At 39.3% G+C, this 26,832-nt stretch overlaps 2 protein-coding genes across 3 annotated transcripts in view; both read left to right on the forward strand.

Annotated features, from left to right (window-relative positions):
• LOC109430162 (annulin) overlaps window positions 1–26,832 on the forward strand; it is an 81,973-nt gene that overhangs the window by 14,929 nt on the left and 40,212 nt on the right. For both annotated transcript variants that reach the window (XM_062849950.1, XM_062849952.1), the window contains exon 2: window positions 330–618. In XM_062849950.1, the coding sequence (XP_062705934.1) occupies window positions 402–618 (217 nt within the window). In that variant the 5' untranslated portion in view covers window positions 330–401. The remainder of the gene's footprint in view (window positions 1–329; window positions 619–26,832) is intronic.
• LOC109430163 (annulin-like) lies at window positions 23,115–26,256 on the forward strand. The gene is made up of 4 exons (XM_019706206.3): window positions 23,115–23,786; window positions 23,862–24,392; window positions 24,449–24,832; window positions 24,894–26,256. The coding sequence occupies exons 1-4, from the start codon at window positions 23,738–23,740 to the stop codon at window positions 26,177–26,179; spliced, it is 2,250 nt and encodes a 749-aa protein (XP_019561751.2). The 5' UTR covers window positions 23,115–23,737; the 3' UTR covers window positions 26,180–26,256.

Raw genomic sequence — 26,832 nt, forward strand, 5'->3', positions numbered from 1 at the left:
TCCTATACTCCTATGGGACTGCTGATTGGAGAATTATTATCCCTAGAGAAGGAATACATTCGATCGTAAGATTGCGTCAATACCCATTTTGATTGCCCGTGTAGGTTAACTAGGACAAATTTGGAACATGCACTCAAGATCGTACATAAATTGATGCCTGCCTAGCCTATATGGGGAACAAATAATTGAATTCAACCTTGTTGAACTCTTATCGTTTTTGCACTGTTGTTCGACCCTCCCAGGTTTGTGGTTAACAACAGCAGTCAAGCAGTAAAATTTGAATCTACCGCAGTGGAATAATTCCCTTAAATCTCAATCAACTCTCACAGTGAAGTGCCTAGTGTGTAATTAATTTAATAGAACGCAACATATCGAGGTGAGGTGTGTGAAAATTAACGCAGATGGGGAACAAGTGCAGCAGCAGCAGTAGTTGCTGTGGTACTGACACTGAACAACGCAGGGCCAGTAGTGGTGGCTGTTGCAGTTGCTGCTGCGGGATGAGATTCCGGAGAGTATGGAGACCTGCACGTTTGGACACGGATGAGCGAGGTCGTCTCATGGGGGGACACAACCCGTTGGCGAAACCGATGATGGAGATGAAGAATATGGATGTTGTAGGTAAGTGAATGTTTTTTTTTTTGGTTTTTGAACATGGAAACTTCGAAAATGCATTTTGCTATTTTGTAGATTCATAAATAATTTATTGTGCCTGCGCTTGAACTGTACACCATATTTTAGACGCAGTTGATTTGAATAACTAATACAGAAACATTAGCTAAAGGTCGCTACATCACGGCGAAATATTAAACATATCAAGCACATTGGGAACTCAGAATTGAATACTAATCTTACAAATGATTACTGAAGTGTCATGTTGTCCCATGCTCGAAAACATTACGATAATAGTTTCATAAACCAACAAAGTCGCCTACACGAGGTTTCGGAACAATTATGTAATTTGAAATGGTTGGATGTCTTCACTTTTAGGCTCCACTCAAGAAAGAAGCGTATGGTAAAAAACAGTAGACTAGATTTAGTTTTAATAATAATAATATTAATAATAATATGGAACGAGCTCACAATATACGTCTATTCATACGATAGATGTAATTACATACAATTGTACAAAGATAAGAGGAGTGTAAATCTGCTGCATATGGAACGATCTCACAATTCATATGGTGAATATAATTACACAAAACTGTTCAAAGACAAAAATCTGCTTTATATATCTGTATATTTAAAAATCGAGCATAAAAAGGGATCAAAATCTAGAATCAACAAATAAAACAAAAAATATTTTTGTATGATATGTGAACATTTTCTTCCATTAAATGGATTCTCTAAGACTTTTTTCTGAGATTGCTCTACAATTTCCTTAAGGGATCGTTCATAAATGACGTAGCATTTTAGGCGGAGGGGGTAGTACCTGATTATACTACAAACTATGTATTACACAGATCGAAATAAAGAGTGTAAAATTCTGTGACATATGATGCACATGTTTGGAGCATGGGATATCACAGAAGTTTACATGACAAATCATGTAAAAGTCATAAAATATCATGTAAACTTCCATTATATGTCATGTAATTCCGCATGACTCTGAGTTTTTACATGACATATAACACAAATGTACATGATATATCATGTAAACCCTCAAAACACTAAGTTTACATGACTAAAATGAATTTTACATGACGTGTAAATCTCATTATTATTATCTGTGTATATATATGGGAAAATAAGCTACGAGGGGGAAAAGGCGTGTAAAAAATCTGCCAAAAAAGCTACGTCAATAATTGAAGCTGCCCTACAGATTCCTCCCAGAATTTTTCCAAAGTTCCATTATAGAGGCAGTAGGAAATCCTCCGCATATCCTTCTATTAACTACTTGGAGATTTCTCCAAAAACTTAACTGTATTTCCGTTTTGGAGTTTCTCAATGATCTTCTTGAAAGTTTGCTCTAGGTAATGGTTCAGAAATTTGTCTAGGAATTATTTTAAAGTCCTTCTGGGTGTTTCTCCAAGAGTTCTTAGAGTGATCACTCTAATTATTCTGCTCTCTATGAATCGAGTCTGAAATTTGTGCAGGAATTATTCCAGGATTTCGTTAATACATTGCTGCTGAAACTATTTCAAGAATAATACATCCAGGACCAGACCGCTTAAGCAATTTCACAACAGATTCTTCTCAGAGAAGCATCCTGAAATTAGTCTTAAGAATCCTCCAGAGAATTTTTCAGGATTTATTCCATAGTTTCACCCGAGGAATCTCACAGAGTTTTTCTAGATTTTTTTTTTCAATCTTTCTCCAGAGGTTTCTTGAAAGCTTTCTCAGGAATTCCGTAAAGCGTATTTCCAGTAGTCGCTATAGGCTTTTCTCCTAGAATGTATGAAGGAATTTCTTTCGAGTTTTATTCAGAATTCCTCCAGAGATCGCTCCAGAAACTTCTCCATAGCTTTATTCAAGGATTACTCCAGAGCTATCAAATTTTCGTGATTCGTGCCAACATAAAAACAGTAACAACATTCACAATACGCGCAACGTGAGACGAGACATAACACTTATAGTTCTTACAATCGTTTCACGATTTACGATTGTAAGAACTATAAGGACTACTCGAGAGATTTCTACAGAAAACCTTTAAAGATTATTCCAGAAATTTCCAGAGATTCATCTAGTATCTCTCCTGAAATTCGTTCAATAACTCGTTCAGAAAACGCTACAAATTACTACTTGGGTTGGGGAACTGTCTGAGATTTTAACCATCCTAATGCATCACGTTAAGAACAGCTCGCTGACGTAGTGTACAATTTAGGTAAAAAAAAATCTCTAATGCACATGGAGGGTTAATCCTCCTTTTCTGGATTTCTGGAGTAATCGTTTGAGGAATCTTAGGGGAAAATTATCGGAGAAATCTTAGATACACTACATTTCTGTTGGTTGGATTCATTTAGTATGGCCAGGATTATGAGGTGTTTCCTGTGATGCAGCATTGCAAGAAACCAAGCTTCTTATTAGAAGCATTATCGTGTACCCAGAATCGTCATAGTTTTGTGATATTAATGTACGATATAAAACTTGTAGTGAGGTTGATGAGATAATAGATAAAACATGAGTTCAATGCAGATGTGTGCAGATTTGATCAGAGGTGCCCAATTTCGTGGGTATACCAAATGTATGGAATCTGAAGCTACCTTTAGGTCTTCCGAATTCAGTTTAAAACTCTAAGTTTCTATGTATAGCTTTTTTCAAAACAGTTCAAAGTAAGGATCATTTTTGCACATATTCTTGAAACTTTTCAAAGAGATCTTCCCACCATTGCACTATGGGGCGACTCCAAGCAGGTGGCCAAAATATTTTCGCTTAAATTTCATAATCTTTTGCACCTATTCCTAGGGTTGTTGTCTAAAATATATGAAGGAAATGTTTAACAGGTCATGCACGCCTCTCCAAATTCCTTGGAATTCAGGCCTATTGCATCTGTAAAAGTAGTTTTGATGTACAAGTACAAGTGATTGTAATCTATTGATGTTAGTTTTGTTAAGGCATGTGTTTTGAACATTCCTGCATCATAATGAGCATGATTATGGGATATTATTTTGTGTTCCATGAATGTTCTAGGTCGTCCAAAAACTGAACAAAATGTACAACAATTTCTACAAGCGAAACTGATGTTCTATGAATGCTTTCGCTATACCCCCATCCAACAAGTAAAAGAAGTATTGATGGTACAGATCTTCCAAAATCTACATGCATAACCGGTGCTTGTGCAGGTCTGTAAAGGTATGTAATGGTCCACCGAAGGAATTTGGAGGTCCACAAACCCAAGTAACAATTCGAAGTCATAAATAAGCATGCATGCTGTATTATTGCTTGTTTAAAAAAATCTTAGTTGAATAAAAACCTATGTGGGAATATTATGCCGAAATGATGTTATTTACATTGTAAATAAGCCACAATAGAATTATCGGCACTTACGCGAACAGCAATTTAAGTATAAGCTTAACAAACGTCATCAATTTTTGTTAGTTCGATTTGGGTATGTAAGCTTAAATGTTAGCTGAATAAGAACTTTTGTCTGCATGTTAAACAACTGATTTCCAGTAGCTGATTATTGTTCTTTATATAAGTCGAACAAATGCTTTTGATTTATATTACTTCAGCTTTTATGGCTAAGTTCAATAATGGTTTAATAGGAGGCAACATAAACGAATTTCTGATTTATGTGTTCGATTATCACCGGTGATCAATTGAACAACAAGCTCAAATGCTGGTAATGAAGCAGTTTTTCAGTGTTAAATGTAAGTTGACATTTGTTGCACACTGATGCAAAAAAAAACGTATGCTAATTTTCGTAGCAATTTCAAAGTTTGTAGCGTTAACCATTTTTTTTATCAAGAACTTTTCCAACCTTCCATAAATCCTAATGTGTGATAATGTTTCACTGCTTTGAGAAGATGTTTCGCTCTGAGCGACCCTTTTCCCAATTCCAGGATGGCGTAGACGGTGAGGCATTTGACGGACGATTGGGAGATCGCGAGTTCAAATCCCAAATTGAGGAAAGTTTTAGAAAAATTGGTGGGTTATAAATATGTTTAGATGAGAATAAACTGGAAACTGGTTCAGCAAAATTGTATCTGCATATACATTTATTTTTGTTTTCAATAGCTCATTATAGCTGAATACAAGTTTAATAAGGTGCTGATATAACTAAGGTCTCTACATATAGTAAAGCAAGTGTCGCGCTAGCCGAGAATATTCCTTAATAAATTCTCCAGTTTTGCTTCAATAACGCCTAATTACAAGCTGTGATTGCATATTGTTAAATTGTTGTTCAATATAATGTCGAATAAAATTATCGTTGCGACGTTAGTAAAATGAGGGATTGTTCCTTGGGAAGTTCTATTGGGCGACCCTGTTTTTTTTTCGCTTCAGTTTTTTTTCTCTGTGTTTTGTCCTTTTGTGTTATGTTCCTGGCCATCCGGCAGATGAGAATCCGTGACAAGCCCATGCCAACACCAGAGGCGACGCCAAAAGCCATTATACCTCCCGGATGTGCTACTGCAAACCCTGAAACCTTATCCTGACCATGCCTTTCCTTAAAAATTATGTGACCCGCTAACCTCGAGCAGCCACGAGTACCCTGGCCTCCTCCCAGTACTAACCTTGACATAAGAAAGCAATAACGTTGTATGTAATAGAATACAAAAAAATGAATCTCGGCTCCGTAAAGCGTTGCACGCGATTGAGCCATAAATAAACGAACTAGTTAAAAAAAAAAAAAAAAAAAAAAAAACAAGCTGTGATTGCATATTGTTAAATTGTTGTTCAATATAATGTCGAATAAAATTATCGTTGCGACGTTAGTAAAATGAGGGATTGTTCCTTGGGAAGTTCTATTGGGCGACCCTGTTTTTTTTTCAATTTAGTTTTTGATCACAGGGTGTTAGGTTCGTGAGTGCAAACTTTTTAAAGGGTGATAGAGGACCATAAATGGTGAAAAAAAAGTTCTACGCATATGGTCAAATCTCAACCGTTACGTAGTTATTGATCTTTCCATGTTATTCACTATTATTGCTTGGTGGTCTAGTGGCTACCGCTTCAGACTTATATGCAGAAGATCCTGGGTTCAATCCCAGGCCCGCCCCTTTCCTCCTACTTTGTATCTTTCTATATACTTTATCTCTGCTCTCTACATACACATATCCATAGTCATCGCTAGAACCGAAACGGGTTGAAAAAGCCATTTCCCTTCCAGGGATGGGAACACTCACTTGCAACGAGTTACATTCACTTGCAGTTTTCTCAGCTCAGAAGCGTGCAATCAAGAAACGATGTATAAGACGACTTTTACCTTATGACTTCGTCTAAAACTTTGCCGAATAGAGTAGGGGTCGCACACGTATACCGAAGTCGTGAGGGAGCTGCGAAGGCAACTCTCCACGAGGTGAATGTAAATTACACTCATCTCGTGGAGAGTCGCTTTCACAGCTCTATCACGACTTTGGGATTCATGTGCGACCCCTACTCTATTCGGCAAAGTTTTAGACGAAATCACAAGGTAAAAGTCGTCCATACATCGTTTCTCGATTGCACGCTTCTGTGTTGAGAAAACTGCAAGTGAGTGTTACTCTTTCCAAGTGAGTGTTCCCATCCTTGTTCCCTTCCTTCCAAAACTTTCACAGCACAGTGTCTCAATCCTATTAGAAAACGCCTACAAGTTATGCAATCAAGCGAACTGTGCCGCACGTCTTCAAAATAATAAAAACATTAAATTCTATCACCTTACCCGGGTATCCACGCACCAATGTGTGAACCTTTTGCCAACCAAGTCCCACCAACACTCCGACATTTGCATGAATTTGTGCTGGCGCAGAGGTATATTCGGTCAGATGTGGATACAAACGATTGCAATCATCACTTCCTTACCCTTCCCCACATTGACCTGCAACCTGACGTGGCAGGTGCCATTGTCGCCTAAAAATAGAAGATCACCAACGCTCACACACAGAAGATGCCTGCTAGTCCCCGGCAGATATCTCATTGGTTCCTTGTGTGAGTGTAGCTGGTCTGGCGATACTGGAATAGCACCTACGGGCGGTCAATCAAGCAAGCTCAAGCTCAGCTCATGTTATTGACTATTATTGCCTTAACTGGCTATATCCTTAAAATGGTCAACCTTATCGCAAAAAAGTGCTTACCTTGATAGTTGCAAAATTATGATCTGAAATGCGATATTTAAATCAAAATTGCAAGAAAACGATAAGAGAAAGAAGTTTGATGTCAAAGAGCGAATTGTAGATTGAAACAGAGGTCACAACTTTGCCTAAGAAAGAATTTTATTTTATTACGCATTTTTCAAAGATAATTGACAAAAACACATTAAAACACACTTATTTTGAGCTATTTGCTCTAGAAAACTTTGTTATTTAACTAAACCAATCGATTCAAAGATGCCATATGATAGAAAATTCAATAATTTTTCGAATAAGGGTAAAAAAAAACTGCGATAAGGTTGACAATTTTCAAGTTATAGCCAGTTAACGCAATAATAGTCAAAAACATTGAAAGTTCAATAACTAAGTAACGGTTGAGATTTGACCATATGCGCAGAACAATTGTTTTCACCATTTATGGTCCACTATCACCCTTTAAAAAGTTTGCACTCAGGAACCTAACACCCTGTATATGAATCCTATCTATGAATAAAAAAATCATCAAATTCTGAGAACCTTCGTAACAATTTGTACGATAGTTAAAAAAGCCATATCTGAGAAACTAGTGAACTGAATCAAATGGAATTTTGAACGTTTATCAACAATATATTAATGCTTGCTAAGTCTTTAAAACATAGGTACTTTTTGAACGTTGAAAAAAGTTGTGATAGATTGACACTTTTTAGATATTTCTCTGAAAAAATGTTAATTTTTTACATAAATGTCAGTACATTTTATTTGTGATATCCAAGACTGTCTACTTCTGTTCTCAACATATCTTGATAATATTTATTAGATCCTATTCGGTTTAAAGGAAGAACACATTTAGTATTTTTGTATGGTGTTGTAAATTTGACTCATTTTCCTCTATATGGGTAAAAATTTCAAACCAGTATCGTGAAAAATATCATATTTTATTACGTCGTATCAAGTAACAATATATTGTTAATGAATGCTCAAAATTTCGCCAAATTTGGTTCATTTGTTTCGAAGATATGACAGTTCAAAAATTAGCTGTCTACAAAATAGTGATTTACGGGAAAGGTTATAGCTTAGTGAAAGATTAACCAGTCGAGCTCAAATTTGTACAAATAATGCACATATGTATTAGAGTGGGTCATCGTTTATATGGAAAAATGGAAAATTCAATGGTATCCCATCAGATCGAAGCTTTTGTGATCCAATTTCAGGACCCAAGTGTGTTTGTTTGGGGTTTTACATGGGAAAACACACTTTTTTGCATTTCTCTCATAACAAGCTCGATTTTTTCTAAAACCGTGTAACCGTTAAAGTGAAAACATAGCCTAGAGTGTCCTGAAAAACTTTGTCGAAGACCGCGAAGTGATCTGATGCTTATGAAAAAAGTTATAGCGTTCGCATTGCTTGGCGGTTCGTGGGTTATAACTTTTTTCACAAGCATCGGATCGCTTTGCGGTCTTCAACAAAGATTTTCACAACATCCTAGGCTATCATTTTATAGTATCGGTTAAAAAGTTTCAGACAAACTTTTTCAACTTATGGCTAAAATGCAAAAAAGTATGTTTTCCCATACAAAATCCCATACAAATTTCAATTGCAATGCGCAAAGTGTAGACGCAACCGATCGTGCTCAAATTTTGCACAGATACTCAGAACCCGAAACGAAACCAAAAAAGCTTTGATCTGAGAAAACGGTTCCGATGACCTACACTAATATGTATTATAGGCTGACAAACAGTCAAAATTTGAGAATTTTCGATGCACTCTATGAAAAATTACAGCTTGTTGAACTTTTTTCGTAAGAGAAAAAAAGACTTGCCTATTCCAAACATATTGGCCACCCCCTGTATATGTCGTTTTGTCTGCACATCGAAAACTGTACGGCCGCAAACCCCAAAGAACAAAAATCACCAGTAGCATCCACGAGATTTCTTGATGGTGTTTCTAAATACATGGAATAATTCCAGGATATATGTTGTTTCCGAAGCTCGAAAATCAATTTCGCCGCATAGACCTTGTTCGACATGTCAATTTATGCGGAGCATAGATCATAATAAACAGGTATGAATACACACATGATGCCAAAATATATGTATTTAGAAAAATCATTTCCGACAATTTTGATGTTATTATGTTGTTAACTTATAATTTTAAAAGAAAATGAAAAATAGGCTACATATTAACTTTATATTTTAACATATCCAGTAAGTCTTCTGAAAATCTTTCTCTCCCATTTTACCACTAATTATAATTTCACAATGCCCCACGCATATCCAAAAATCAGCTAAATCGGAAGTCGATGATAAGTATATTCGATCAATCATCAATCTTCAGTTTCTCTTTTCATCTTTAGACGTTCTGAAAAACATTTGTTATCTGCATTATTTTGACTTGAGTCTTGCTAGTTTTGACCACCTTTTGATGGAATTGGCAGAAGCTTAAAGTGAGCGCCAGGACTTTATAAAATACTCAACCGCATACAGCTTCTTTTTCTACTTATCTACGCCATATTTGGCTTATTTTGCAGGTTTTGTGAACTTAATTTTAATTTTTAAATCTGATTTAGTCTGTTTTGTTTTGGTTGTAGCTTGATTTTCATCGCCTTCACCAACACTCTGTTTTGCTTTCTTCTTTCTACGCTTCGTCGAAGGACCCCTTCGTTTGAGGGCGTTTGCTCGCAATCTGGCCAAGCGTTTCTCGCGTTCCTCCGGCGTTTCGTTTTCCAGGCGTCGCTTTTGACTTTCGCGCAGCTTCTGAAGGCGTTCCTCCCGCTCGGTGGGCAATTCCTCTCTGATTCTTTTGCGTTGATATTTTCTGAGATTGTCCAAACGAAGGGCACGCTGCTCCGGAGTTTCCGCAATGATACGATCGGCTTGATATTGGCGTAGCTTCTCCAGTCGAAGGGGGCGACAGGGGCTAGATTTTGTTGAAGGCTTTGTCATGGAGCTGTCGTCGGATGGTTTTTTGGTTTTTGCTTTTCGCGCCATGTGAAAAAATGATTGAGAATGATGTTGATCCTAAAACCAGAACTTCACTGTTTATGAATGAATTTTGAAAAAAAGAAATAAACAAAGTTTCAAACCGAGAATTTTTCACTTGATAAAATAAACAGCAATTTCACAGTTCGAAGGTATGATGAATGCTTGGATTCATTACAAGATATTCACAATAGTGATTGTTCAGAGCTCCTGTTTTCCATTAATATCAAAATATATGCTTAGAATTTGAAATATAATTTCGTTGTTTTTGTTTTGATAGGTACGACTTCAGAGACTGATTCGACTGTTTGACTTATCTTGCGAGAAAGATGGCAGCCAGTGCAAATTGCAATCTAACTTGTATGCAACAAGTTGTATGGAGTCACTCGATTTATTTTTATTTCAGATAAGAGAAAAAAATGATGATTAATTGGAATCTTTAGCGATTCCGACTGTATTGTCCTCCTGCTATCGAAAATATTACAAAAAATTGCTTTCTATTTGTTTTTGATCTTCCCTACTGTGTTGAAAAACCTCTTGTATGCCATTGGAAATTTTTCTTATGCTCTGTCATATGTAGGAAAACCTCATGTGATTTTTAGATATTTTCCGCCCTTATAAATTTCAGAAAAATTACCTTTGTGAATAACGCTGCTCGATGAGAAAAAAAAGAACAGGGGCTTGGGACTTTAGAAATGTCCTAGGGAAATAATTTTTGATAAATATTGGAACGGCACTTCACAGTTTATGACCGAAATTTGTATGGAGAACTTGAACACCCCAATTGATATGCGCATTAGAACGTGCCGTGCGTATTAGGGCGTTTTTTCGGTATTTAGCCAGTTTAAATTCCCGTTCCAATATTTTTCAAACATTCTTTCACCATGACATTTCTAGCGTCCCAAATCCCTGTTCTTTTTTATTTTCTTCATTTTTCTACACTCAGGCAAATAAACCTAAGATTATCGTAACATCAAACTTATGAAATGGCCTTTTAACAATTCATTACGACTAGAAGGAATTTCATAAGGTCGGTTTATGACGCAGAATCGACTCACGGTTTGGCTTTTATACATTTAGCAATACGATATTTACAAGCGTCGATAGCCGCGTGAGTTGGGCACGGCTCAGTGATCTTGAAGCTCATGGATCGATTCCAGTCTGCATCATTTTACGATTTTTCTGCTCTTTTCATAAGTTTATCTGATGTAATTAGGTCATAATAAGCATGTCCAATTTTCATAAGGTATTCTTATGGCATCCATATTTTACAGTTATGGTTAAATTTCATAAGGTATTTTAATGAATTTCGGTAGTTTACTTCGCTGAGTGTAGGTAGTGTCTGAGTGCCATTAGTAATATCACGCTCCCAAATTTATCATATTATAAAACTAGCTATTATGGCGCCGGTTAATTCCGTTCTTTTTGTTAGCATGCGTGCTCACTTCTAATTACAAATACAATGTTTTTTTTTCATTTTTGCACCCGCATAAGTGAAGCTTACTGTTTAATATTTACTTTTTTTTTATTTTTTACTTTTTTAAGATATCTATTGTCTCCTTTTGAAAATCCACCAGAGATTACTTTAGAAATTCTTCTAGGGATTCGTTTAGATCGGAAATTTCTCCAAATACTCCTTAGGAATTTCTAACAGGGGTTCTTTTAAAAATCCGAGGTTTCATTAGCAAGTTTTTTCTAGAAATCCCTTCAGCAATTCAAGAAGTCCTCCTTAGATTTGTTAAGGAATTGTTCTATGGATTGTATTGGAAATTCCCGCAGGATTATGTCCATGAATTCTTTCAAGGATTTATCCAAAAAATCATGCAGGAATTCCTCCAGAGACTCTTGCATTACCACATTCAGTGGTTCAGGCAGGAATTCCTTCAGAGTATTTAAGTATTTCCTAAATATAGTTCTTGCATTTCCTTGGCATTTTCTTTAAGGGGTTATATATGTTGAGGGCGAGCACAAAATCGATTTTTTAAATTATTTTATCTTTAAGTATGGGTTCTTAAGAATGCTGTGTCAAATTTTCATAGAAATCCAAGCATTACAAATAAAGATATAGCGTTTTGCGCCTCGCTCCCTTATGGGCGCGTATTGCAAACTTGAAACTTTAAATGCGATTATCTCGGAATATGTTTTTTCCAAAAACGTCGATGCGGTGACTACGATTGCGGGAACAGTTCTCAACCGATTTCAACCAATTTTTTTTTTGAGTGTTCGCTGTTTATGTGTCGTGTCCTTGAACGATCAGAATACTCAAAAACGTTTCGTTTTTAGCTTTCAAACGGGAATGATTTTTTTTCCAAAAAAATCACTTTTTTCATGCAAAAGTGTATGAAAAAAAAATCCTAACACTGAAATGATTTTTTTTTGAAAAATGTTGATCGTTCAAGGACACTACCAATAAATAGCGAACACTCAAAAACAATTTGGTTGAAATTTGTTGAGAACTGTTTCCGCAATCGTAGTCACCGCATCGACGTTTTTGGAAAAACATATTCCGAGATAATCGCGTTTAAAGTTTCAAGTTTGCACTACCCGCCCATAAGGGAGCGAGGTGCAAAGCAAAGATATAGTGCTTGTACTGCTTGGATCTCTATGAAAATTTGACACAGCATTCTTAAAAGCCCATACTTTTAGATAGAAGAATAAAAAAATCGATTTTGTGCTCGATCTCAACAAGTATAACCCCTTAAGGACAATTCTTAGAATTTCTCCAAGGATTTTTGAAGGGAATAATTCAGAAATATTTCCTAGGTATTTCTACAGGAATTCTTTTAAAAATTCCCGATTTTTTTTCCCGAAATATTTCCCCAAGAATTCCTTCGGAAACATGGCCACAGATTATTGTTCCTAGGATTCCCCCAAGTTCCCCCAAGAAAAATTCCTTCAAAAAAAGTATTAAAATACTTCTTTTGAATTTTAAAGTTTTCTTTAGGAATTTAAGGAAAAGGCTTACATTTAATTTTTCGGAAATTCGTATAGTAGTAATTGCTTTGAAAATCCCACAGATATTCCTTCGGAAACATTACCGATATTTTTCTAAAGATATTTTCAGAATGTAATGTAATAAAAATAATTCTTGAAAGCAATCCTGGAGGATTTTCCAAGGAAATCTCTTTGAAGATTCCTAGAAAAAAAATCTTGATGATTTTCAAGAGGAATTCCATTACAAAAATTTCTGAATGAATGAATGTTTGGGAGAATATTGAGGAAACTCTCTAAAATACCTCGTTCATTCCTAGAAAAAAAAACATGAGAAACTTGTAGAGAATTTCTGGAAGTAATTCTGCTTAAGAAATTTCTGGATGAATTCCTGGTGATGATGAACCTGGACGTCTTAGTGGAATACCAATAAGTAAAAGAAAATCGGGTTGAATACTGTTGTTCCTTTTAATTCCACTAAGTATTGGCATCCTTTAACAGATACGAATTTCGACCTCAGCTGTAAGGTCCGTCGTACTTTACTCGACTCGTTGAGAATATTTCAAAGGAATCTTTAAAAAATTTCTGTAGAAATCCTTGCAAAATTGAAGACAAGCTACTGTTGGAATACTTGAAGAGGGTTGGAGGGTTTTCTGAATTCTTAGAAGATTTTTAAAGGTAAGTTCTAAAGAGATTTGCAGCATTGTCTGGCGAATCCTGCAGAAAGAAAAAAAAAACTTTAAAAAAAAGATTTTCTAATAAATCTTTGATAGAATTCCTGGAAGAATAGGGCAACCTTCACAGGTATTAATAGAAAAAAATATTGAAAAATTTCTAGAAATATGCCAAAGAATATATTCTAGAGTAATTTCAGCAATAATGGTTGAGAGAATCTTTGAAGAAATTCCTGAAGCATCTCCGTAAAATTTTCTGAAAGAATCCATGACGAATGTTTTTAATAAATCGTAAGGAATTCCTGGAAAAATATCTCGAGGAACTTTCAGAAGCATTTTCTAGAGTATTTTCAAGAGGAATTCACAAATTAAGGTATGAACCGTTGAAGTAATACCTGAAGGAATCTCTTGAGAAATTCCAACAACCATTTTCAAAGAGTTCCTGAAAAAAATTCTAAACTTCAAAATCTTGAAGAAACTTATAAAATAATCTTCGAATCTCCGTAAAAAACACTCCTGGAGTGAAGAAAATTTTGAAGGATATTTCGAAGAAAAACTCGTGCATAACATTCTGTTAATATTCGATGACGAATTTCTTCAATAATACTGTTGAAAATGCTTTGACATCCATGTGCACAACAGAACATGTGCTCGATGAACAAATTGAGATTTGAAATTATGAAAAGAAATCCACGTACTCCGGTGAGACTCGAACTCACGACTCCCAATTCGCTAGACGGGCGCTTCTATTCCTTCAAGCTACGGAGTCACTCGACTATCTCCGTCGCCAGCAGGCCTAGAACTGAACTCGATTCCACAATCGCACATGGTTATCTTCTTTTCACAATCCAAACCCCCTTCGGATGGGATTAGATGAACATCTAACACATTGTCTGTTGTGCACATGTATGTCAAAGCGCTTTGACATACATGTGCACAACAGACAATGTGTTAGATGTTCATCTAATCCCATCCGAAGGGGGTTTGGATTGTGAAAAGAAGATAACCATGTGCGATTGTGGAATCGAGTTCAGTTCTAGGCCTGCTGGCGACGGAGATAGTCGAGTGACTCCGTAGCTTGAAGGAATAGAAGCGCCCGTCTAGCGAATTGGGAGTCGTGAGTTCGAGTCTCACCGGAGTACGTGGATTTCTTTTCATAATTTCAAATCTCAATTTGTTCATCGAGCACATGTTCTGTTGTGCACATGGATGTCAAAGCATTTTCAACAGTGTAATTTCCCACATGGCTTGGTCAGCCAAAGCAAAAATCAAGAAATTGACATTCTTCAATAATGTTTGAAGAAATACATTCACATCCAATCAGGCCTGGATTAAGAATTGTGGTGGCCCGGGGCCCGGGCGGTTGTGAAGGCCCCTCGGAGGTACAAATGCGATGAGCAATACAGTTTTTCTTTGTTTTTGAGTAGTACTTGAACCAAAAAAGGAAATTCTGCGAGAAGCTTCTTTCTATAAAAAAAAAATAGAAATATATTTTATAACTACTGAAATCATTCGTAAAGGAATTTTCGGTAAAATCCCTGCAGATAATCGTTGAGAAAATTCTAAAAAAGTGCATGTCAAGGAATACAGTCTACAGTTATTCTCGGGGAAAAATAGCTCATGCAGGGGCTACCCCAGATTAATTCTTAATTAGACACAATTTGAAAGTCATTTCCATGAGGACGTATCAGTATAGCGGGCGCTTGAAATTTGGAATCCTTGAGCTCTGTTTTTTACCATGACAGTACCAGTGATGGAATTACTCTCCTCATGAAGCAATTCGCTAGTGTAAAACCAACACAAGGCTTACTCACGATTCCGAGAGTAAACAGTGTGTGAGTTTATTCGCACCCGCCTGCTTCGTGAGTAAGAAGCAAAACAAAAACAGAAACACTCATTAGCTTTTATTCGTGAAGAACTAGTGGAGGTGCGGGAAGTGCATTTTGTTGTGGTTATTATAGCAAATCAAGTGATTATCCAACATAAACTAATGCTTTATGCTTCATTGTTCCTGAAAAGCAGCACTGTCAGTCGTTAAAATGCGTTTTTCGTCAAAATGCAAAAAAACTCACAAAGCTTCTCGAATCACATGCGAGTGCTTGCCAGCTTCGTTTACTCACGAATAAAGAAGTGCGAGTATTCTCGGGCCCCTGTTGTTCACGAGTTTGTTTGTTTTGGTTTGTGTCTGCTCAGCTGCAATCTTCATCATTTTCCATCACTGACCATAACAGAGCGCTTGGTGAACCTTGAATCTAAAAGTAGATTCCACACGGGAGATGCATCGCTCTCGTCCCAGTGCCTGTGACTGTCAATTACTCGATAAGGGTTTGAGACCTGCTGGACGCAATATCTGAAACCGTGGGTAATAAGTTATAAGAAACTTCTTCTTTCAATTGCTAATGATGTCGGTAATGTAGTTTTTACTATTTATTTCGTTCGATAAAATAGCTCTGATAACAAAACATGTTATCAAACAGCTGTATCATTTCATGTCGAAATCTGAAGCTAATATTCGGAAAAATAAAATGCAAAATGAGTCTACGAATAATGTGCAGTGCGGGTTTGGAGAAGAAAGTAGCGCGGGTGGTAATGCTGCAGCATGGCACGCGGCAGAACGTGGAAAAAGCTAACCCACCTCTTTCTAGAGAAAACGCGCTGCCTGAAACAAGCAGAGTGTGAGGAAATGGAACTGCTGTGTCGTTCTGAAGAAACAACGCATCCTGCAACGGGTTCGTGCCGCTAGCTAAAATCTGAAAAGATAAGGACAAAAGCCTCTTGACGGATGGACGTGAGGTGGAAGGTGGAAGCGGCACTTCAATGTACTCTTGAATGGCGAGCAGATCAGATCAACTAGGATGGAACTAATCCAACTCCCACGCTGGGGGAAGCTGATACCAAGCAACCAAAAGTTCGGATAAAACAGCATGTTTGGGCTTAATCAGATATTCGAAGGAAGAAGAATAGGGTCCAATAAGCTTACTTTTAAGTAATTAACCGAACTTGAGTTCACAAAAAGTACACTTGTGTCGCTAAAAGGAACGCTATTCAGCTTAAAAATAAGGTTCGTTAAAATGAAAAAAAGCACTTAGTCCTCAAAAATATTGTTTTATTGAGAGGCATTAGGGGGCGTCCATGAATGACGTAGCATTTCATTACAAATTCGGATACCCCCTATAAATGACGTAGCATTTTTTTTTTTTCAAATTCCTTCCTTTTCAATTTCTCCAACACTTCCTTCAGAGGTCCCTCCAAGAATTCCTTCCGGAATTTCTTCTTAGTTTCCACCAAATGATCCTTCTGAGATTTCTCCGGGGGTTTTATTTTCTAAGGGTTTTTTTGAGTTTATCCATGGTTTCCTTCAGGAGTTCTTTTAAGGTTTTTTTCTCTCTTCCACCAGCAGTTTCTTCGAACATCTGTTCAAGGATTTTAGCCGGAATTTCTGGGTTTCCTAAAGAAGGTTCTTCCTAAATTCCTCCAGAAGATCCTTCTGGGTTTTTTTCAGGAATTCCTTCCGGAATTCAATCAGATATTCATTCCGAGATTTTTGTAAGAATTTTTTCCGACATTCTTTCAAAACCCTTCAGGAGATTCTAATGGTATTCTTCCAGGAATTCTTTTTCGGATTCCTTCAAGAATTCCTTCCTGGATTCTTCTGTGTGTTTCTTCTGGGATTCCTCGAAAACTTCCTTCTAGGATTCATCCAGGATTTTTTTCCGGTATCCCTCCGTTCACTCCTTCCAGTATTCCTCTAGGATCTCTTAGAATTCCGCTAGGAGTCCTTTCTCCCATAGTTCCTTTTGGAATTCCTCCTGGATTTGCTTTCTTAGATTTCACCAGGAGTTCTATCTAGATATCTTAAAAGACACGGACTGAAGACGTTGCTTCGGGCTGTACAGACTGTTTAAACTTAACACTAGACAAAGGACGAATATGCACCAGTGGAAACGGGGAAGAAACTATTCTTACGAAAAGTTTCAACGCCCGGAGCGGGAATCGAACCCTCACCCCATAGCATGGTGCGATTATGAGCTTGGTGACCCTAACCGCACGACTACGAGGCTCCACACATCTTCCGGGATGCCCCAAAAAATCAGGATTCCTTAAGAAATTCCTTCCGGGATTCCATCAAAAATGTCATACGTGTTTTTTGCAGAAATTGAACCAGGAGCTCCTTCTGAGACTCTACAAATAGCTACTTCTGAGATTCTTCCAGGAGTTTATTCAATATTTCTCCAAAAGCTCCATCTAGAATTGCTCCAGGAACTCCTTACGGGATTTCTTTCGGAATTTGTCTATGATTTCTTTTCAAGATTCGTCCAAGACTTCCTTCTGAAATTCTTCAGGGATTCCTCCAAATCCATTTGAAATGTTTTCGGATTTTTTTTTTCTTCGAATTCCCAGTGAGATTTCCTGTGGAAATGTTATCCTTCTCCTGTTGAGCAAACCTATAAAGAACACCATGAGAAATGCCTTACAAAGCTGCTAGCGGAGCTCCTTTAGAAATTGTTGTAGGATTCTTCGAGGAAGTCCTGTAGAATAACTATATAAGAAACTCCTCGAATAATGCCATAATGCCAAAACCTTTTTTTTTCCTTTGCATCATTAGCAGTGTGCAGTGCCTTATAGCAAGCAACAAACTATTGTTCGTGACAAGCATCTGAGCGATATTGAAATTTTTCTGCGTACACTATACATTATTCTTTAAGCAGGATTTCAAATCATTTTCTCAGATACAGTTGTTTCGTCCGATAACTGCATGTATTATGAAAGTAAGCCGGCATTTATGTCCATTATTTGTTATTTACATTAATGTGAATGGAAAGAGAAATCATGCTATATATTTTTTCTTCGATTTACTTATACTTAATGCAAGTAAAAATTGTATTAATTACGAAATACTTTTTTCAATAGGCTTAGTAGAAAGCTACACAGATCGAAAAAAGAGTGTAAAATTCTATGACATATGATGCACATAATTGGAGCGTGGGATATCACAGAAGTTTACATGACATATCATGTAAAATTCATGAAAGATCATGTAAACTTCCATTATATGTCATGTAATTCAGCATAACTCTGAGTTTTTACATGACATATAACGTAAATTTACATGATATATCATGTAAACCATCATAACCCTAAGTTTACATTACCAAAATTAAGTTTACATGACGTGTAAATGTCATTATTTTTATCTGTGTACGTGGCATATCGTAAACCGCTACCCCCCTATCGTCACACTTCGTTACAAAATCACAAACACCCCCCGTCCCCCCAAAAAGCTACGTTATTTATGGACGACCCCTTAGCATATGTGGAATCCAAATTAACTAATACCTTGAAAAACATTTCTGATGTTTTTAATTTACTGAGACAGACTCCAACTCGGGTTCTCCACGTTGAAAGCCAGCGCCTAATCACTACTCCACGTTTGGGTTGTTAAGCACTGAGGTATTTTACTCAATGTGCTGATATCATTGATTTATGCTCAATCAGGTTCGCGTGTGAACTTTCTCTGAACTTGAAATAATCTGCGAAACAAATTTTTGAAAGCCGAAAGTTCGGAAGAAGTTTTTGTGGAACTTCTTGTGAACTTACACAGTTTGACATTTTCAGTTTCATTTGGTTCACGCTTCTCCCGAGCTCCGCTGTATCCGAAGTTCATGTAAAGTTCATTTTTGGTACGGTTAATATTTATCCGAACTTTGAGTAGTAAGTTTAATACAAGTTCGAAACAAGTTCGAAATTTCAAGTTGTTTTTATATGTCTATTCGAACTATATTTGAGCTTTAAAGGCACGCAATGGTTCAACATGAGTTCGGATAAAATTTGATTAAACTCTGTCCCAATGTTCAAAGTAAGTTTTTTCTGAACCTTTTTTCGTCATTAATATCTTTTCAAGAGAAATCAATAGTTTGTACGTGTACTTCCAAGTTCATAAACAATACATGAGTAACTTTTTGGAGAACCCAGTTCAACGAAACCGGAATTGAACCAAACTTGAATTTTTTTTTTACTTATTCGTTTATTTGGAAGGCTCAGGCGCCACATGAGCATAACTGAGCCGAAATCTTTTGTTTTTTACAATGATTTTACATTTTACATTTGGCAGCATCCATTTATTACGTAACGCCAAAATCGAGATTTTTAGACCCCCCCTCCCCCCTCTGTAACGCGTTTTTGTATGAAAACCCAAAATTTTTTGTATGGACCGTAACGCTCGGCCATACTCCCCCCTCCCCCTAGAGCGTTACGTAATTTGTGGACGGCGTCTTTTACAATTTATTACTGCCTTAAGCTATGTTAGTTTGGGAAGCCGAAGAACTCGCGGCTGTATCGAGGTTAAGGATTGAGAAAAAAAAAATAAAATTGGGAAGGAGGGATTTATGGGTTTAAAACTAAATTATATGCTAACTTATACTAAAACATTGATGGGACAAATTGTCCATATCTGTAAGGGAACCAAAAAGAAAGGACTTTATCGGTAGAAAACGACAAGAAGAGGACAAACGGGAGGGGGGTGACGACAGACAGGGGCGAACAACAAAACCAAAAGGCGGACAACGAAAACAAGGAACGTACTACATCAAACTCTGACATCAACACGTTTCAAAAACTGGTAAATCAGGTTCATGTATTCCAAATCAAGTTCTGCCAACACTTCTCTAACGGGTTTCTGTTGTTTTCCTCGGACCCGGAGAATTTCATGCAGCTCAGATCTGACCTCACGATACTCATTGCATCCCCACACGACATGTTCGATATCCTGGTAAGCTACGCTACAGACACACAGATTGCTTTCTGAGAGCCCAATACGGAAGGTATGTGCATTCAACAAATAGTGGTTGGACATCAGCCGACACATTACACGAATGAAATCGCGGCCTAAATCCAACCCTTTGAACCATGGCTTCTTCGACACCTGTGGTATGATGGAGTGCAACCATCTACCCATCTCTCCATCTCTCCATTTGTGTTGCCAGCTGATGAAGGTCTCCTGACGGGCCAATGCAAAAAATTCGTCGAAGGCGATTTGACGCTCGTAGATATCGCCTCCGCTAGCGCCCACCTTAGCCAGAGAGTCCGCTTTCTCATTGCCCGGAATTGAGCAATGTGAAGGGACCCAAGCTATGGTGATGATGTATGAGCGTTTGGACAAAGCACTCAAGACTTGGCGTATTCCATTCAGGAAGTACACTGAGTGCTTCATCGGTTTCATTGACTGAACAGCCTCCAGAGAGCTTAGACTGTCGGTAAAAATGAAGTAGTGCTCAGGTGGAAGAGTGCGAATGTACTCTAAGGTGTAGTATATAGCCGCTAGCTCAGCAATGTATACCGAACATGGCTTTTGAAGCATGTAGGTGGCGCTATGAAATTCGTTGTAGACACCGAAACCACTCGAATCATCGGTTTTCGAACCGTCTGTGAAGAACTGTCTGTCCCCGCTAACATGCCCGAGCTTACTTGCAAAAATTTGTGGAATACACACGGAACGAAAAGATTCTGGTATTCCGGTGATCTCATCCTTCATGGACAGATCAAGATCTACAGAGCAACTGTCGAAGTTTGAGAAGTTGTCACGATTTGTGTTAACCGGAGATGGGCTTACCTCAAGCGTCATGTACCAGTAGTACACACTCATAAAACGAGTTTGAGGGTTCTGTTCGAGCAGCTTTTCGAAATTTTCTATGACCAATGGATTCACAACCTCGCATCGGATGAGGAACCGGAACGATAACTCCGCAAAGCGGTCTGTCAGAGGCTGTACACCAGCGAGTACCTCTAAACTCATAGTGTGAGTTGAGTTCATGCAACCTAACGTGATCCGAAGACAACGGTACTGAACCCGTTGAAGCTTCAGCAAGTGTGTTTTCGCCGCGGATTGAAAACAGAAGCTACCGTATTCTAAAACCGATAGAATGGTTGTTTGGTACAGCCTGATCAGATCTTCCGGATGTGCTCCCCACCATGTTCCGGTAATAGTTCGCATAAAGTTGATTCGCTTTTGGCATTTCTGTATCACATACACAATGTGCTTCCCCCAGGTGCATTTGGAGTCGAACCAGACGCCGAGATATTGAGAAGACATGCTATGAGTGATTGTCTTACCCATCAGATGGAGCGGAAACTTTGCCGGTTTGTGTTTTTTTAGAAAAGACAACCATCTCAGTTTTCTCCGGAGAGAATTCGATACCCAGCTTGATAGCCCAAGTAGACAAATTGTCCAAAGTATCCTGTAGTGGTCCTTGCAGATCGACTGCTATTGATCCCGTTATAGAAACAACACAGTCATCCGCAAGCTGTCTTAACGTGCAATTTTCCATGAGACAATCATCTATGTCTCTAACATAAAAATTGTAAAGAAGGGGGCTTAGACATGAACCCTGGGGGAGACCCATGTAGCTAATTCGTGAAACTGTCAAGTCGCCATGAGTAAAACTCATCTGCTTCTCAAACAGCAAATTATACAAAAAGTTGTTCAAAATTGGTGAAAGGCCACTTCCGCGTGGTTTGTTGGAGAGAACATCGACACAAACTGAATCAAAAGCTCCCTTAATATCCAAAAACACTGAGCCCATTTGCTGCTTTTGAGCAAAGGCAAGCTGAATTTCTGAAGTAAGCAACGCAAGACAGTCGTTCGTTCCTTTGCCTCTGCGGAAACCAAATTGTGTATCAGACAACATGCCATTCGATTCAACCCATTTGTCCAGTCGAAAGAGAATCATCTTCTCTAACAACTTCCGTAGACAAGACAACATCGCGATTGGACGGTACGAATTATGATCCGACGCGGGTTTCCCGGGTTTTTGAATAGCTATCACTCTCACTTGCCTCCAATCATCCGGAATGATGTTGTTATCCAGAAACTGATTGAACAAGTTCAACAAGCGCCTCTTAGCGACGTCGGGGAGGTTTTTAAGCAAGTTGAACTTAATTCGATCCATTCCTGGAGCGGAATTGTTACATGAAAGAAGAGCAAGTGAGAATTCAACCATCGAAAACGGCCTATCCATGTCGTCCCTATCCTCGGAAACATCCCGAATTATTCGCTAAAAACTTGAAATTCTGAGTTCGCTCTTCAAGTGGAATCCGAACTTTTGGTTGCTTGGAAGGGTGACATTTTCCAGATGATAACCATCATTTTGAGAAAATTTCTGTATTTGGTAAGGATGGTATCGCACTCGCAGTCAATCCCAGAAAAGGGGGCAACCTGTCAGCACCAGTTGATAGCCAGGATTTGAAAAACCAATCAGCTATCAGAGTTCCTGTTCTCCTGGAAGGGGCAATCTGTCCCATTCACAAGAAAGGCAACCATTTTGAATGTGTGAACTTCAGAGCGATTACCATGTTGAATGCCGCTTACATCTCCGTCATCAGTCACCTAAAACTAGTAAGCTCGTACATAGTTGCCAAACCGGCTTCATCGACGGTCGGTCGACAACGGACCAGATTTTCACCGTACGGCAAATCCTCCTGAAATGGCGTGAATACCTGGTCTCAACGCATCACCTGGATATCGACTTCAAGGCGGCATACGACAGTATCGCTCGAACCCTGCACCCAGAAGGTGGTAGACGCCGTACAACAACCTTGCAAAGTTGATGTTCGCTACTGATCCGGTTGGTCTGGCGAGCATTGTGCGTGGCCGAAGATGGAGAGCGGCATCCCCAAACCGAGTATGGTGGCGTACTATTGTTGATTATGCCTTATTTTAAATGTGATAAATGTTTGTACGCATGGGGTGTTTCACAAATGAACCAAGCATTCGATTCCTGGCTAATGAAAGATTTTTTCATGAAAATCAACGGTAGTAACTGATGCATCACATCCAGTAAAGTTGGTAAAAATACTCACCTGCAAGGATGCTCGATCAAAACGGAAATCAATATTGCGATCTCCGTGCTGCTATCAACAACAGTCCAAGTGAGATATTAAAACAATCAGTTGCTGATGAATCCGAGAACAAACAGCTAACCAGCCTACATATCATGTACATCATAGATCATCCGATAATTTGCCTGCGAGAGCAATAAATCTCCCGGGGGAAAATTATCAACCAGTTCAACTCCGCTCCGTGTCAACGCCAAAAGGGATGAACGCGCGCGAAACAGTACCACGCCACACCTCGCCGTTTGCGTTGCGTCGCATCTGCTCCTGCGCTGATTGATGAGTAATCCCACGAAGACGCTGAAATAAATCAGTCCAAAGCGCGTACGAACTGGCGATGTCTTCATTTCGACTACGACATTATAAAACGTTCATTCCAAACTGAACGAACGATCAGTTCGACCGTGAAATTTGCTAGTGCCGGACGCCTCTCCTCCAGTGTGTGCAGTTGTACAACGTGCGAATATTAATATTATTCAGAAGAATCTTAATAACTTAACCGGCTGGCGGTGTGGTGAAGTGGTTTGAGTTCGTTTACGATCCGCATAGAGTGTTGTTAGCAAATATGGAAGGTGGCTTATCCCCGTGGATGATGTGGCCCCAGGGCGTCAATAGTGAGTGTCGTTGTTAAGTGGTATAATATTTGATTTTTGTATGGATCGTGTATCGGTTATTTGTTTGAATTACAGTGCTTGGTGAAGCGGAGGACATGCCATTAGGTATCAATGGTGTGAACCCTTGTCTGGACGAGAATGGGGAGAGCCACAGGACCAGCAGGTTTGAGTTGATGAACCGCCACAAAATGGATACAGGGAATCCGGTGCTGGTGGTTCGTAGAGGTCAGCCATTCCGATTGAAGATCTACTGTGACAGACCGTTTGATGAGGAAAAGGATGTGATTTCGTTCATGTTATCAGTGCATCCGATGAATGGGGAGAGGGTGAGCCACGGGCATGGCACTGTGGTTCACTTGCCGTTGCAGAAGGAAGATGATGGAGTGGATGAAGATGAATCGGATTGGAGGGCTGTGTTGGAGTCGGCGGAGGACGAAGTGCTTACGGTGAGCATTAGGCCTTCGGCAAAGGCTTCGGTATCTAAATGGAATTTGGCCATTGACACCAAGATGGCTGGAACTGATCAGGTGATCAACGCGAACGTTTCCGTGGATTTCTATTTGCTGTTCAACCCGTGGTGTGAACATGACTACGTATATCTGGAAGGTTTGTAGACTGAGTTAAACAAATTGTTGTCAGAATATCATATCTAACTGTTTTAGACGAAACACTGCGTGAAGAATACGTGCTCAGCGATACGACAATGATCTGGCGAGGTTGTAACCGCAGTTTTCATCCAACCGTTTGGAAGCTTGGACAGTTTGAAAGGGATATTCTGGAGTGTAGTTTCTTGTTGTTATCAACGGTTGGACGGGTGAGCGCTACGTACCGTGGCAATCCGATCCGAGTGGCACGAGCTCTGTCAGCCGCTGTGAATAGTAATGATGACAATGGAGCTCTGATGGGAAGATGGAGCAAGGAGTTTCCAGATGGAACACCTCCTACCAAGTGGGTTGGCTCGGTGGAAATTCTGCAGCAGTATTACGAAACGGGAACATCCGTTCGGTACGGACAGTGTTGGGTGTTCTCCGGAGTGTTAGCAACAAGTAATTACCTCACTAAATGCGTTTTATCATTTCCATTATATTAATGAGCGTTTTATTGCAGTCTCACGCGCCCTAGGAATTCCTTGTCGAGTGGTGTCCAATTTCAATTCAGCACACGACTCAGAAGCTTCGTTAACGATCGATTACTACATCGGTGAGAGCAACAATCATCTTAGTGAGTTCAGTTCGGATTCTACGTGGAACTTCCACGTATGGAACGAAATGTGGATGCAAAGGCCTGATTTGGGCGAGAGGTCCGATGAGCTGTACGATGGATGGCAGGCGGTTGATGCGACACCACAGGAGCTGTCCGATGGGATGTTCAAGCTTGGACCAGCACCGGTGAAGGCTGTTAAACGTGGTGATGTCAACGTACATTACGATTGTGATTTTGTATTTGCTGAGGTGAATGCCGATGAGATCTATTGGAGGTATAGAGGACCTGGTCAGCCATTGAAGCTCGTTAAAAAGGATCCTACGAAGATTGGTCAGTTCATCAGTACCAAAGCAGTGGGATCATGGGAACGTGAGGACATCACCGAGTCGTACAAATTTGAAGAGAAGTCCTGCGATGAAAGGATCACGATGATGAAGGCGTTGAAACAAGCGAGCAGTCCCTTCGCTAGAATCTACACAAACGAAGAATTCCATGACATTGATTTTGATGTGGAAATCCGTAACGACGTGAAAATCGGGGAACCGTTTACGATTATTTTGAATATCAAGAATAATTCGGAAGATACGCCCTACCCAATTGAAGGAATGGTACACGTGGACACCGTTCTCTACACTGGAAAGCTGAGGACACCCCTAAAGGCGATACCGTTCGAGGTTGAAGTGCAACCCAGCTCGACATCCTCTATAGAACTGCACGTAGATTTCGAGGAGTACTACAGTAACGTACTGGATCAGGCCTACTTCAAAATCATGTGCTCAGCCAGTGTTCAAGGTACAAACTACGAATACTTCGCACAAGACGATTACCGCGTTCGTAAACCCGACATCAAGATTAACTTGGACAACGAACCCAGCATCGGAGCGCCACTCTACATTACGGCAACTCTCGAGAATCCGATGCCCATCCCATTGACTAGCGGTGTGTTCCGATTCGAATGCTCCGGCGTGTGGCAGCCAGTCGAAATTCCGCACGATTACATCGAAGCCGGCGAAACGGCGGTCATCAAATTTCGAATGACACCTCATCTACCGGGCAGCGCACAGATTGCCGCCAAATTCAACGCCGACGAATTGAACGACGTGGACGGATTTGTCTCCTTCGATGTTAGGGAGGACACTTCGGAACTAAACGCTGGGCGTTCGCTAAAAGAAGGCCTCGTTTTTACATGATAACCATTTATCTTCAATTGTATCGTTTGGGGTTTCCCCTGAAGCATTGTGTCTAAATAAAAAACGACCACATATGACATCATCTCTCGTTTATTTTCCATTCTGTTTTGTATTCGTTGATGACCCTCGAGGGGGGCCGGTCGGTTCGCGTGCGCGAAAGTATGACGCACTGAAAGGCAACGCCGACCGCCGCCGACCAAAAGTGGAATGCGTGACGACATCAATCAGGTTTCGTCGTCTGTTCACCAAAGTGCCGGGCTCAAGTGGATGAATGATGATTTGTTTGGAGTCCGGTGAATCGCCGCCATTCATCCTCTCGCACAGCTTCTCACGGAATTGGCGCTCCTACTTCACCCACGTGTCCACTATAGTAACGGTTCGAGCGTAGAATGCGCGCGCGCGCCGTCTTCGATCATTGCGGCATCAACATGTCTAAAGGGTCTAACTCGTTTTGTAAACAAACATTGTTTCTGTCGCTGTAGGGTCTATCTCAATCCACCCACGCACCTGGGGGCCGTTATCAGAAAGATCCATCTTCGCTCTTTCTGATAACGGCCCCCAGATGAGTGGGTGGATCGAGATAGACCCTACAGCGACAGAAACAATGTTTGTTTACAAAACGAGTTAGACCCTTTAGACATGTTAATGCCGAT

The sequence above is a fragment of the Aedes albopictus genome, chromosome 2 (assembly GCF_035046485.1).
Source record: "Aedes albopictus strain Foshan chromosome 2, AalbF5, whole genome shotgun sequence".
Lineage (NCBI taxonomy): Eukaryota > Metazoa > Arthropoda > Insecta > Diptera > Culicidae > Aedes > Aedes albopictus.

Excerpts from the sequence above, each read along its gene's own strand:
- LOC109430163 (XM_019706206.3), top strand. The coding sequence starts at position 23,738 with ATGGAAGGTGGCTTATCCCCGTGGATGATGTGGCCCCAGGGCGTCAAT. Across the intron at positions 24,393-24,448 it reads TGACTACGTATATCTGGAAG|ACGAAACACTGCGTGAAGAA; the intron begins GTTTGTAGACTG and ends TAACTGTTTTAG. Across the intron at positions 24,833-24,893 it reads CTCCGGAGTGTTAGCAACAA|TCTCACGCGCCCTAGGAATT; the intron begins GTAATTACCTCA and ends GTTTTATTGCAG.